We start from the raw sequence: 13,827 nt of genomic DNA, 5'->3' as shown, positions 1-13,827 counted from the left end.
AATGCCACATACACAGTGAGGAATGCTTGGCTGGATAGTAGTTTATGTCCAAAAAATAAGGGCCTGGGTTGATAAATGGCCAGTTCAGTCAGACACCAGGCTCCAGTAGGCCCTAGTGTGTTAGCTGTTCCATGGTCGTGTCTGTCTCCATAAATGAATCTTAATTCTGTCAGATAAAAAAAAGCAAGTTGCAGAAGGACATGGACAGTATAATACCACTTGTGTACATTTTTCAGATTTGCAAAACAAGTATAGTAAAAGCATAAAAACATGGATGGGAGAAATTTATATAAACCTCAGGATTAAGGGATGGGAATAGGATGGAGGGCTCCAGTTGTATTGGAAATGTTTTCTTTCATTTTTTAAATTAAAAAACATGTAAGGTAAATACAGTAAAAAGCTAACATCTGTTAGATTTGAGTAGTGGGTTCATGGGTATGTGTTGTATTATGTTCTGTACTTTTACTGTATGGTTGAAATGTTTCATACATAACTTTAAAAGAAAGTATTTTAAATACATAAACATGGTTAACTAAATTTTAAGTAGTTTTAGTTTCCTCCAAATTAATTTTTTTATGTATACAGTGTTATGAAATTAATATATTCTATTCAGTAAATTTTAGAAAATTAGAAAAAATAAATTACTCAGAATCTCATCATCCAAAAACAGTCATTGTTAATGTTTTGGTATATTTCCTTCTATTTTTTTTTTCTTTGTGTGGGTGTGTGTGTGTTTAAACATACTTCTAAGTATCTTGGGTACGCTTATTGAATTCTGTCTTTTTCACTTGTTATAGCATCACCCTTGTTCCATGTGAAGACTTAGCCTTCATGAACATCATTTCTATTGATTCTTAAGATCTTTCACAGCTTACTTTTCTTGCATAAAGACAGTTATGAACATTCAGCAGTCACACAGTCACCTTTCCTTTTGATTATCGTAAATATAATCCTTTTGAAAGCCTCCGGAACAGTATTGCATCACGCTCTGCTGTTGATTTGTACAAGGCTGTTTTGTGTGGGATGACAGTAAAAAGGTCTGTCACATCTGTGATATCACATTCCTGCAAAGACTGAGCTTGTCGGCATTTATCCCGTGGGTGGGAACTGTGCATATTTTAGAAGCCAGCTCTCTGTGTGCATCTTGCCTGGGAGGAAACCAGCACTAGTGCATCCAGCATCTGGTCTGGGATCCTGAACCCGCAGCTGGAAAAGTGTTTACTGATCCCATTAAACTTTTGCTTTGAGGCCTGGGGTAACAGCAGTAATGATTATTCCAGATATTTATATGCCCCTTCCCAGTTTATAGAGGTTCTCACATCCACTGCCACCTGAGCTGCTGTGGGCCCCCAGCGGTGAGGTGCAGAGCAGAGCCAGGCACACAGGATTACAACCAGCAACTGGGGAAGTCAGGACCTCTGCCGGATGCTTCTGACTCTGTCCGGAACGCTTTTCAGTTACCATCCTTGGACCCAGGCAAGAGGAGTCTCTGCCATGGGCTCTGGACTACAGGTAACTCCCGCACGTCTGCCCAGAGCTCATTGTCCCAAACTCTGGGGCCCTGGAATCCCCTGACAAAGGGCCTGAGCACTGCCAGGGCCTACATTAGCCTGAATCTGTCCTTCTGGGGGCCAGACCACCACTCTGTGCATGCCTAGCCCCAGGGCGGCACCTTGCAAGAGTGAGCAGAGCTTAGATCCACGGGCTGCAGGACACATCACCGGAGTTGGAGAGTGTGGGCTAGAGGCAGATGCAGAGGCTGAAGGCCAACATCCCCTAGAGTGTAGCTCAGAACTGCAAGCATTCTGAGAATTCTGAACTTAAGCCTGGCCTTCTGAGTCATTATGAACATATATCTGTTAGAGTAGGAGAACAGAATATACTCTGTGTAACAGTTTGTTAGCTTGATCTGTAACTTTTAACTAGAGATTCAGCAGGTAGACCTCCTTTTCTACTCTCAGAAGCCCACAGATGCTAAGAACGGTCTTGGCTCTCTTATTCCACTGTGCTGTCTCCGGGTTCCCTTTTTTTTTCTATGCAAGTCTACAGACAGATGAGGGAGTGCAAAGGAAAACAATCTAGAACCACAGAAGAAGTAAGACAATTCAGTGTGTCACATCCCAATATACCAGACACCCCCGTGTCCACACATAAAAGCAAGAAATGCATTTCAGGACAAAACAGAGTACCACCACCTGCTACGAGGGTGAATCATTCTGGCACAATCCAGCAAAATCAGAAATAGAAGCCAGCTAGTAAAGCTACAATCTGTTGCTCTTCCCCTTCTCTCCATCTCCCACATCACAATTCCTGCGTGTGAGCCGCCAAACTAGCACCCTCTTTTGGTTGCTTTAAGCTATGCAAGGAGTCAGACCCCTGGGTTTCCCAGGACAAGGGGACTAGTCTCACCTGCCCAGCCAGGGTCAGTATGGAAAATCAGTGTTGCAAGAGCTTTCATTGTAATTGTTGCTTGGCCACTGAACTAATTTTTTTTTCAGTCCCTTATTCTCCAGCAATATTTCTGATTCGTGATCAATGATTTAACTTTTTGTGCTGTTTTCCTCCCATACAGAAAACAGAGATAAACTCTGAATAATTAAACACACATATTAGGACAAAACTTTACAAAGTGAAGATTCTCTTGACTTTTTTTTTTCTCTCTCTCTCTTTTTTTTTTCTCTCTTGACTTTCACAGCTCTCCAGCAAGGAAGCTGGTCCCATGGTATAGGTAAAGACTCTGTAACAGAATATTTGAAAAATAAATAAATGAAAAATTTTAAAAGAAAAAACATACTTGACCTCTTGCATCACAGAGGTCAAGTAACCGGGCTGAGGTTATCCAACTGGAAGGTAGCATAGCAGGGCCTTGAACTTGGAGCTGATTCCAGTCACTGTAAGGATCCAAATAAAAGAGTAGGTTTTTAGGCTTCACTTCCCTGGTGGCGCAGTGGTTGCGAGGTCGTGCCCCGGTCCGGGAAGATCCCACATGCCGCAGAGCGGCTGGGCCCGTGAGCCATGGACGCTGAGCCTGCGTGTCCGGAGCCTGTGCTCTGCAACCAGAGAGGCCACAACAGTGAGAGGCCCGCGTACCGCAAAAAAAAAAAAAAAAAAAAAAAAAAGAGTAGGTTTTGTCCAAATTTTAATTCATCAGGAAAAGAGAGTCACCTATGTTAAAGCCCTCATAAAGTTTCACATATTATGGGGCCTGACTCAATTTTTATTTTAATAAAGTTTTTTTGGAGAACAACCCATTAGCCTTTGGAATAGCCTTTGGTCAGTGCTAGTTTAGGAAGCTCATGGAGGTCACCTGACCAAACTGGTTTTTAAAAAAGTACGTGGGGGCAGACCTTTAATACAGATTTAGTAATTATTCCTGGGAGCGTTGTTTGTGATTGCAAATGAGACCTTTTAAAGATTTCGTTTTAAGTGGTATCTCATGGAGATTGTGGATAGGATCATTTTTTCACTGATAGATCGTACGGGGACCTAAAATGCTCCATCTCAAACAAGACAGATGGAAATGAAGTTAATGTTCTTGGAAAAACTGAAGACAGAGACCCTGATGGGAAGATGCGTAAAAAAACTTTGAAGAGAATTGTTTCATGAAATGTGAGCGAATAAAACCAAACAGTAGAGTCAAATTAACATTTTATTCATTATGGTTTACATATATATGTGTAACTAACATAATATTATAAACAGACTTATATTCCATTATGGTAGACATTTGATTACATCGTCTATATATTCAAGTTGGTCAGAAATTGTCTGGGGGGAATCTTCTCATTTGGAAATATCGGCACTGGTAATACACGAAGTGGTTTTTCCCAAGCACTGAGCCGCAACCCAAGACGAGGAAGAAGCAGGTTTGTGTGCTGGACCCACGGTAATGATGACGATTACACACTGGCTCCTGTGTTGACAGCTCCGTACGTTTCCCAAACATTGCTGCTCTTGGCCCCCCCAGCCTCCTGTGTGGGAGAGTCTGTGGCTGTCCTAAAGGTCCACCTGAGGACCCAATGTCCCCACGTCAGCGACTTGGGTGCGGGTCGAGATGTGACGAGATTGCTTTTCCCGTCTCCCTCAGGCAGCGCTAGTTGGAGGTACCACCATGATCATCGGCCACGTCCTGCCTGACAAGGAGACCTCCCTTGTGGATGCCTACGAGAAGTGCCGGGGTCTGGCTGACCCCAAGGTCTGCTGTGACTACGCCCTCCATGTGGGGATCCCCTGGTGGGCACCCAAGGTAACAGCACTGGGTGGAACCCCAAAAGAAGACCCAGTGCTCTTTTTGGCAGAGGGGCCATTTGGTGAGAGCCAGCTGGGGGGTGGTGATGCTGTCCTGAGGTGTGGAACACCCCTCCCACCACCACCCTAACTCCTCCAAATGCCAAAAGAAAAAAACACTTATGATTCTGTAAGGGGGGAGGCCTGTTTTGCTTCATTTAAAGAGCCAGTTTTCCAGCGCTCTGACCACAAGGCGCCCAGCATGTTCTGATGCTCTACCTAAGATGTCACTTAGGTAGCAGCCCCTAAGGGGTTGCTGCTGAGTAGCAAGCTCAGTAAGGATCAGCCCTGAGGGTCACATCATTTTGTGCTTGGAGTGACAGCACTGAGGTCTCAGAACGGAGGGTCCCGTCCTGGCTCAGTGCCGCCTGGTAAGAATGGATTGGGGTGCTTCTTTCCTGCTGGGCCCCAGCTCCTGCTCTGGGCACCCTGAGTTTGCTCCTGGTGTGTGGCTCCCACTGGGCCCTTTCTCAGTTCATCCTCTGTGTCCCTGGCTTTCCTGGCTTCCCGTTGCCCAGGCCCCAGGGACAGAGTCCAGTCCCTGCTCCCCAGATTCCCTCTTCCTTGTTCTTCCTGAACACAGATGTACAGGCATTTAGATTTTGCTTCACTTCTGGAGTTTTACTGCTTATTACCCCAGGGAAGCAACCTGGATATTCATTCTTTCATCAAGTGCTCGTTAATCACCATATGCCAGTACTTGAGTGGGTACCCTGGAATCTTAAAAATAAATAAGCATTGAGAGATTTTACAAAGTTCTCCAGTTGTGGATCCTGATCTAAAGGGCCTGACTCCCTTCTGAGACAGTGACTAAAAGCCTGGCGGTACTTCTGCCCTCAGGTACAAGCCTTGAGCGTGGGGCTTACACAGTCTCTTCCATTATCTCCGAACTGGTGCTTATGAAAGGCCTTGGAACCACCCCCCCAACCTCACACATGAAGATCCCCCTCCCGGTACCGGGTAAAAGGTGCAGACCACACTGAATGTTAGCCATCCTTTATCTCAGATGGAAGTTTTGTCCACTTCGGACACCCTCTTGGATGGGCGACCCCTACCCTGAGCCTATCTCCCTTCCCTCCTCCAGTGGCCTGGAAGAGAGAGGGTCCACTCAGATTCCCAGCAACATTGAGGCCAAGTCAGTTATCCCTAAGTCCCCAAAGGTTGTGGGGATTTTCATGCCTCTAGAATTTTTAATTCTTTTTTATAATAACCAAATTTTTTTTTCTAATTACAGATTTTAAAAATAGAAAAGAAAGGAAGCACATAATTCAGTCACCCCAACACAATCACTATTGTTATTTTAGCTTGTTTCCTTCTGGTCTTTTTTCATACCTGCTTTTTACATAGTAACTCTTTCCCTTAAGTGTCAGCATTTTCCATCTGGCTGCAGGGTCTTCGTGACCATCAGTGCCATGGCCACCTAATGTTCTGTCAAGTAGATGAGTCACAATTTATTTTCCTATTGTTGGACCAATGTCTCTTCCAGTGTTTCCTAGTATAAATAATGTTGGGATGAATCTCCTTATTCACATAGCTTTGCTTCATGTTTGGCTTTGTCCCTAAGTTAGATTTTCCCCAGGTCTCTGGATTTTTAGCATTAGTACGCCTTCTCTGTAACCCCCCTCTGTTATGGGAACAGAGGAAACTGGCCACGGGTGTAAAAGTCATTAGTGCGTATTTACCAATAAGGCCGATTTGGAGGCAGAAACACAGGACAAGCTTATGTGATAAGGAGAAACATGCCCAGATCCCGTTTCTATATTTGTGTCACGCTGGACAACTTTCAAAACACTTCCGCATCCATTTGCTCACGTGACCTCACAGCAGCCTGTGGAGTGGGAGGAGAGTGAGATGCTGCAAGGTTGCGGGTGGTCATGTGGCGACAGAGCCACCTCTCCTCCGCTCTGGGCCAGCGTCTGCCAGTCAGCCTCTTGGCTCTCTGTACTCACGTGGCATTGCCTTTGCATTCTGCTCTCCAGGTGAAAGCAGAAATGGAGACCCTGGTGAGGGAGAAGGGTGTCAACTCGTTCCAGATGTTCATGACCTACAAGGACTTGTATATGCTTCGGGACAGCGAACTGTACCAAGTGTTGCACGCTTGCAAGGATATTGGGGCGATCGCCCGGGTCCATGCTGAAAATGGGGAGCTCGTGGCCGAGGCAAGGCAGTAGAGAATGTTGGGGGAAGTTGGGGGAGCACCAGTAGAGACAGTTCTCTGGGGGATTCCTGACCACCCGTGACCCTCCCTACAGGGTTCAGATAAAACAAATGATAAAAGAAAGTGTGAGATGTCAACAGCCCAGGTGACAGATCTTTGTCCAAAAATCCAAACTTTTCTAGTGTCTGTAAAAAACAAATCTCTCTGTATAGTCCAAAAGGGTTGCTAAGTCTTGGATGATGATGTCTTCATTCAGATAGGATACTTAAATTCCACTATCACAAAGGAATTTGGAGCACCTCTAAGAAATATTTTTAATGAGATGTGACGTACAGAATAAATAAGGATCAACATTCCACTTTCCTGTACCTCCTCAGTGGACCTGATGTATTATAGAGATCTTCTCCCTGGTACCAAGACAGACAAGCCCCTTTGTACTACTGGGTCTTAAGTAGGATACTTGGGGTAAAGGTTAATCTAGGCATCTGCGGAAGCTGGAGATTTAACTAGATTTCCAGTGAGGAAATTCTGATTTGCAGATCAATAAACAGTGTTTGTCTTTAGTGTCCCAGGCCTGTTGGCTGGTGACTGAACTGTATTTTTAAGAGGAAAAGATATTTTCAATCATTATGAAGTGAGACTCAGGGGATCCCTGTACTAATCCTGCCCTCTTTATGAGTATTACAGAAGTGAGAAAAGCAGCAGGCCTATTGGAAGGGGCTGTGCTGAGCATATTTTATTGTCCCTTGGGTTCAGTATTTTTTGCATCTCTATGATCCTCTCAATTTTCTTTCTTTTGCTCTTATTCAGGGTGCAAAGGAGGCGCTAGATTTGGGTATCACAGGCCCAGAAGGAATTGAGATCAGCCGTCCAGAGGAGGTGAGGAAGATATCCGTGTTCTTTGTCATCATCTCTCCTATAGATTCACAGAAGCTTTAGGATAGACGAGTCATCAGTAAATACGAGTTGTATGGTATTGCTTTCTTCATGGGTGAAATTCCCATCTGGAAGCTTCCTCCATGCTACAGCCGGCCTGGCCTTGAGCTTCCTTGGGGAAGCCAACTTTTGGGAAACAGACCCACCTCACTGGGGGGCTGATTTCAAGGGTCTCAGGGAGGCCATGTGAACATGCCAGGGGTTGCTTTGGCCAAAATTGAATCAGGAGAGAAAAGACAGACTGAAAGGGCCTTTAGATGTTAGAAGAAATTCCAGACTATAAACCCGTGAATTGGCATTTGGGGGCTGAGATCCCTTTGAGCATCTGTGGAAAACTTTGGACCCTTCCCCCCAGAAACGAGAGGCACGTGCGTATCTGTGCTCTTTCCCCCTTTTCCTATTCGTTGCTGAGATGGTGACTAAGCCCTGCTCTCCCTCCGCCCTCTGGTTTTATCCCTGCACAGTTTTGCAGGGTGTCGACACAAATGCCCCCAGGTCCCCCCTTGCTGAAGAATTCGGCTCTGGAGGATCACATTAGATAAAGAATGAGTTCTTGCCCTGTGACCCTGTTCGGACGTGCCTTACCAGTGGTGAGGGGAGAGCTATTTTCCTTTTCTTCAAAGCCTCCAATGCAGAGTGGTGGTTGGATGTCCGTGAGGGACGGATGGGGAGGCCTTGGGGGACGAGGAGCTGGAGACAGGATGTGATGGTTCTGTCATCAGACAGGAACCAAGTCAGCCTATAGTGGGTCAGCCTGGTGTGGGCGGGGGTCCCACCTTACTCCTGCCGTGGGTGTGTCTCTGTCTGCCAGAGCCCTTGAATGTAGCTCCTGTTTGGGCACCTCAGAGTTGATAGAGAAGGACACACCAGCTTCAACAAGGCACTGAGAGTGCCTGTGAGAACAGGGGTGGGGGATGCGTACAGGACTGGACTTTGTGGAGTTCTATGAGGGGAAGAACGCGGTGCTGACTGTAGTGGTAGTAATAGCAAGAATACCACCTTCATCATCTACTGATTTAAAGGGGAGCATCTAAGGAGGTTTTGTTCCCCAGGGACATTTGGCAATGTCCAGAGATACTTTGGTTATTTGGGTTATCCCAGCCTGGGGGGAGGATGTTACTGGCATCTACTAGGTAGAGGTGAAGGATGCTGCCAAAGAGCCTGCAATGTCCATTCAGCCCCTACCACAGAGAATTATCTCACCCAAAACGCCACTAGTGCCGAGGTTCAGAAATCCCGATCTAGGCTAATTTCCAGCTGGAAATCAATCAGTGTCGCTCCTCTGTTACAGCTCTGAGATGGCTGTGGAGAGAATGCACCAGAAACCAGGGAGAGATGTGACTGCAGGTTTTCGTTTGCTCTTTTTTTTTGTTGTCTTTTAATTATGCCCTGAGTAGCAGCCAGCAAAGACGTGCCTAGAACCCTAAGTCCTGGGGTTCTCTCAGTGTGAGCAGAGGTGGTTGGAGCTCGGTGCCCCTGCCCAGGGCTTCCCCCCGAGCCAGCCCCTGTGGGTGCTGTTTGTCACTGCAGCTCTGAGTCAGACATTCCAGCCGTTTCTGCGTACGAGGTGGGGTGTCAGGGAGATGTAAGCTTGCTTGGGGAGATGGTGGAGCTTGTTTTCTTCCTGTCCTCTGTTTCTAACAGCTGGAAGCAGAAGCCACTCACCGAGTTATCACCATTGCAAACAGAGTAAGTAGACCCCAGCTCACCCTCCGCCCATTCTCAACTCTGGGGTCAGAACCCAGCCTGTACAGTCGAGTCCCATTCCTCTCTGGGTGCCAGCCCCATGCCTGGCTCACAGGACCGCAAATGAACACCGTTTGCTGAATGAACGTTGCTATTCCCACAGACCTGGCGGGAGTGTTCCCTGCCACCGGCTCTCCGTTCTACCCTGCTGAGCTTGCTGAGACCTGGTTCATTGCTCAAATGGAAATGCCTCCCAGCAGAGGCAGGGCAAGGTGGGGACCACAGAGCCTCATGGCAGCTGGAATCTGTTCCTTGTAGAGGAGCAGAGAGACGTTTGCTTAGAGAACCATGATTCGAACCTCCGCCTCTGGGCCATTCATGATTTTTTTCCTTGGTATGGTTCGGGGTAAGGGGGCGCTGATGCAGCGTGGTGGTGAGAATGAGCACACACCTTGGGGACTTGACCAAAGACGGGCTTCCAGTCACAGGCAAGTCAATCATCCGCTCCGAGAGACTATTTTATTATCTAAAATTGGGAGGATAATATCACCCACTCCTCACAGGACGGTTGTGAGGGTCAAAGGAGCCATGGAAGGAAAAGCACTTTAAAAACAGTAGAACACTGCACCAAGATCCTTTCTCCTCCTAAACCATCAGTAAGTGTTCTGTTTGCTCAGATCATCTGAACTCTAGTTTTCTAAGTGTGGTCTCCGGACCAGCTGCATCAACAACATTTGTTAGAAATAGGAACTCAGAAGTGAAAATGCTCAGGCCTGTTCAGACCCACTGAATCAGAAACTGGGGGTGACGCCCAGTAATCTGTGTTTTAACAAGCCCAGTAACGATCCTAATGGGCGCTAACACTTGAGAACTTCTCGGCAAAGACCTAGGCTACCCCGAAGGCTGTGAGCAGAGGATGTAGTGTTAGGAACACCAGGGGAACACAGAGGTTGGAGGTCCAGTTGTTCTCAGAATTAGTCAGGAAACTTGTGCCAAGCACATCAAATGTCAGGCCAGCCCCTAAATTCTCTATCCTCCTAATTCGATAGGCAAAGAAGGCATTATAATCACAATAGTTACGCTATCAATTACTTCCTGATGGAAACTTACCCCAGAATTAGGAAAGATCTGAATAACAAAAGGGCAGCTCCTCATTTCCTTAGTTCAAACACATGCCCAGAAAAGTGAAGCCATGGAACGTGGTCACACAGCCTGATAGAGGAAAAGCTAATCAGTATTATAATCCAGGTGTCCATTTGCAAGACCGGTCCTGTCTGGTGTAGACTGTGAGCCCTGAACCTCTTGTGTATTGTCTCTTCTCCCGGGTACATTCTGTCTACTGATAAAGCAGCCCTCAGATGGCAGATATCATCATTTTCGACATGGGATATAGTACACAACTGTCTCTAGGTCATCACGTTCATGAATAGGAAATTAAGAGTCCCTCATTTCAAGTTGTAAATAGTCCTGGTGTTGGCTGGTAGAAAATGTGAGGTTCAGCACTTGACATCTTGCCCTGATGTCCCCCTGCTGGGCTCTGGTGCTGGGCGTTGCCCGTCCCCTCCTTGTTTCTCGTGGGGTTCCCCAGCCTGCAGCCAGCAGCCTTGCATTCCCAGCAGAAGACCGCCACCCTGAGGGGAGTGCGAAGCGATGCAGGGGGCGGCGCTGGGGCCAGGACTGGGCTGGTCCGGTCACCCTGGTCCTTGTTAGGTTATGGGGTTGATGCTCTCTCCTTCCCACCGTGTTTCCCGTCCTTAGACTCACTGTCCCATCTACCTGGTCAACGTGTCCAGCATCTCGGCCGGTGACGTTATTGCAACTGCTAAGATGCAAGGTGAGTCCGCAGGCTGGGCTGAGCAGCGACCGGGTGTGGTGGGGCCCAGCAGCTCCATGCACTTCCCAGCCCGGCTCCTGGGGCCAGGCCCTGAGCCTGCCTTTCCCTTTTCTCTCCGGCTGTCTTCCTCACAGGCACCCTACACTGGCCTGGGTTCATTGCATTAGCACCAGTGTTTTCCTCTGCACATATGTTTGCATAACAGCTTTACAGAAGTGTCCGTCACCTCTCCTGGGTCTGGTAAAATGTTCCAAGTTTTCAATCAACTCATTAACTGGTATTTTTTTCAGTCTCTTGGGTTTTGCTAGTGGTTGCGTTGGTAACCAACATGAAATCCTGGACCAGTTCCAATGGACCTTTCAGGGGGGAAATGCCTGGGAAGTCCCTGGAGAAACGACACTGTGAGGGCCCAGCGTCCCTTTCAGGAACCCAGTGTTCCAGCCCCAGGGCACCTGTGCGACGGAGCAGCACAGGCACCTGGCAGCACCTGAAGGCTTTGTACGTGCCTGTACTCCCAGTCCGGCTCGGGGTGCCAGTGAGGGCCTAGTAACAGGAGGAACAGGTCACGGTCACAAGCCTGAGGATATAAATCCGGAGCAAGGGCTTGCAGCCTTCCCACCACACTGCCCTCCCAGTCCTGCCTCTTGCTTCTCCTTTAGCGGGACCCCCTTCGCTGTCTCTCCTGCGCTGTTGTTCCAGCCTCCCACGTCCGTCTCCCTGCCCTCCATCCCCTGCTACGGTGCCACCCCCAGTATTCTCCTGAAGCTGCTCCCAGCAGCCGCCTGCTCAGAAAACAGACCAGCGCTGCCCCGCCTCGGTGCCCTTGCCCTTCTGTTCTCTCCCGGAGTCAGCTCGGGACAGGGAGCAGTCTGGCCTTGACCCCAGCTGCGCTCTCAAATGCCCAGCTCAGCTCGGGCGAGTCCCTTCCTTTCCGACTTCAGCTCCTTCACCTGCCCCATGAGAGGCTCAGACCAGTGACCTCCCGGGTTCACTGGCCTCCTGGTGATGGTTTGAACCCCCTTCTTTCAGGGAAGGTCGTGCTGGCCGAGACCACCACTGCGCACGCCACACTGACGGGCTTACACTACTACCACCAGGACTGGTCCCATGCAGCCGCCTACGTCACAGTGCCTCCCCTGAGACTGGACACCAACACCTCAACCTACCTCATGAGCCTGCTGGCCAAGTAAGGTGTTTCAGCAGGACCACGGCACTGCATTATCTCACAATGCGCGCCATTCTGGGAACGTGTAGATCTTTAGGGTGATATCGTAGAGGCCCCAAACCTGACCTAAGTTTGATTTCGTTGTGTCCAGAGGATGATTTAGCTTCTGTTAGCTTCTCCAAAGCCCATCAGATAATTGCCATCCACGCAGCTCCTATCACCACTTGATTTGGATGAGAGCTTCTGAGGTGACAAGTAAAGAGCATATATAAAACTGTGAACAGTGGCTTTTCAGAATTTCAAAGGATATTGATACCTTACGCTGGAGACCACTGAGGAACTATAGGATATGGTCTCTGACTTAGCCTAGAAGATTTGTGCATCTTTCTATCTCTTTTTTTTCTTCACCTCTCCCTCTTCTCATTGTGTCCCATGTGGTTTTCTCTCTCGCTGTGTGTACCTCCCTCCTTCTGTGCGTTTCTCCCTCCTTTCCTTCCTCTTCCCCTTTTTCCTCTGCACCTTCTCCCTCTCTCCTCTTAACGTCTTCCTCCAGACCTCCCTTTCCCCAGCTCCTCTTTTTCTAACACTGCTTTTCCCCATTCGATCCAGGTCTAAATAAAGTGCTTTAATGAACAGTCTGAATTTGGTGGGACACAAACTTGGAAAGATTTTGTTTCGTTTTTGCTTCAAATCCTTTCTTGCCGCTAGTGACACTTTGATAATGGTAAAGGCCATTGCTTTTTCTTCTCTTTTTGTTACTGAAGTCCAGTTCAGTTTAAAAGTCAGTCTCTTCACCTCCCCACCCACAGCTCAGAGAATTAGTAGGAGTTAGGATTAAAGGGGTGGGGAATTCCACTCCATACCCAAGCACTATCTATACTCCTGCACTAATCGTTGCTGCTTCTCTGGCTGAAAGTGACTGGCCTTTGGGGCCCTCCTTGTATGGGGCATGTGCCCAGATACAGGCTCTCTTGAGTCACCCTCATGCAATCCTCTGACACAGGAGATGGAGTCCAGCTTGACCTCTTCTTCCTGTACCTTCCCGGCTTCCAGAACTAGCAATTCCCTGTGAACAAGAATCTGGCCGAGCAGCTTAAGCCTGGCCACCTTCTCCAGTATCTGGGGCCCAGAGCAAGCTCACGTAGCTTTGCCACTCCGTACGGTGGGAGGGCAGGCTGGCCCCCACCCCTGGCTCTCATCACCCAGAGGCTCAGGCAGGTGCCCGCTGCTGTCACCTCTGCTCTCCACAGATGAACCTCTTGAAATGTCCCCTCTTGAGGAGACTAGCTGGGGGAGAGGAAAGCACCATTCAACCCATGAAAAGAGGAGGACGGGAGAGACTGCAGGACTCACCGTTCCCCAACACCTCAGTTGCCCTCCCTGACTTCTGCTTTTACAAGACCTGGGGGTGGTGATACACCTCTGTTAGGGTGATGGTGGGGGGGGGGTGTTGAGGGAAGTGACCAGCCCCAGTTGGAGGTGACTGTCGTTAGATCATGGGGCTTTTATTTCATCCATGTCCTCAGTTTTCAGTCCTGGTTGGCTAACGACTGGAAAATTTCCACTCTACATCCTGCTACGTTAACAACCGAAAGAGCAGTGCGGGGCTTTCCAAATACAACTGGAGTGCAGGCAGTAGGGTCCCGGGGTGAAGGTGGCCCCTGGAGGGGCAGGATATGCTGTGGCACAGTGGCAGTAATTCAAGTCTGTCCCATAGTTTTGCTGTGATTCTGAGCAGTGGCAGCTCTGACAGATTTAACC

The 13,827-nt window shown here is 48.2% G+C and overlaps 1 protein-coding gene across 1 annotated transcript in view; it reads left to right on the top strand.

Annotated features, from left to right (window-relative positions):
• DPYSL5 (dihydropyrimidinase like 5) overlaps positions 1-13,827 on the top strand; it is an 87,383-nt gene that overhangs the window by 59,102 nt on the left and 14,454 nt on the right. The window contains exons 3-8 of the mRNA XM_059080034.2: positions 4,088-4,246; positions 6,267-6,446; positions 7,256-7,324; positions 9,026-9,070; positions 10,826-10,901; positions 11,931-12,087. Coding sequence (XP_058936017.1) covers positions 4,088-4,246; positions 6,267-6,446; positions 7,256-7,324; positions 9,026-9,070; positions 10,826-10,901; positions 11,931-12,087 — 686 coding nt within the window. The remainder of the gene's footprint in view (positions 1-4,087; positions 4,247-6,266; positions 6,447-7,255; positions 7,325-9,025; positions 9,071-10,825; positions 10,902-11,930; positions 12,088-13,827) is intronic.

This window comes from Kogia breviceps, chromosome 11 (genome assembly GCF_026419965.1).
Source record: "Kogia breviceps isolate mKogBre1 chromosome 11, mKogBre1 haplotype 1, whole genome shotgun sequence".
NCBI classification, from domain to species: domain Eukaryota; kingdom Metazoa; phylum Chordata; class Mammalia; order Artiodactyla; family Physeteridae; genus Kogia; species Kogia breviceps.
Note: the sequence above shows the minus strand (reverse complement) of the source record. Positions and strands in the feature narration are given on the sequence as shown.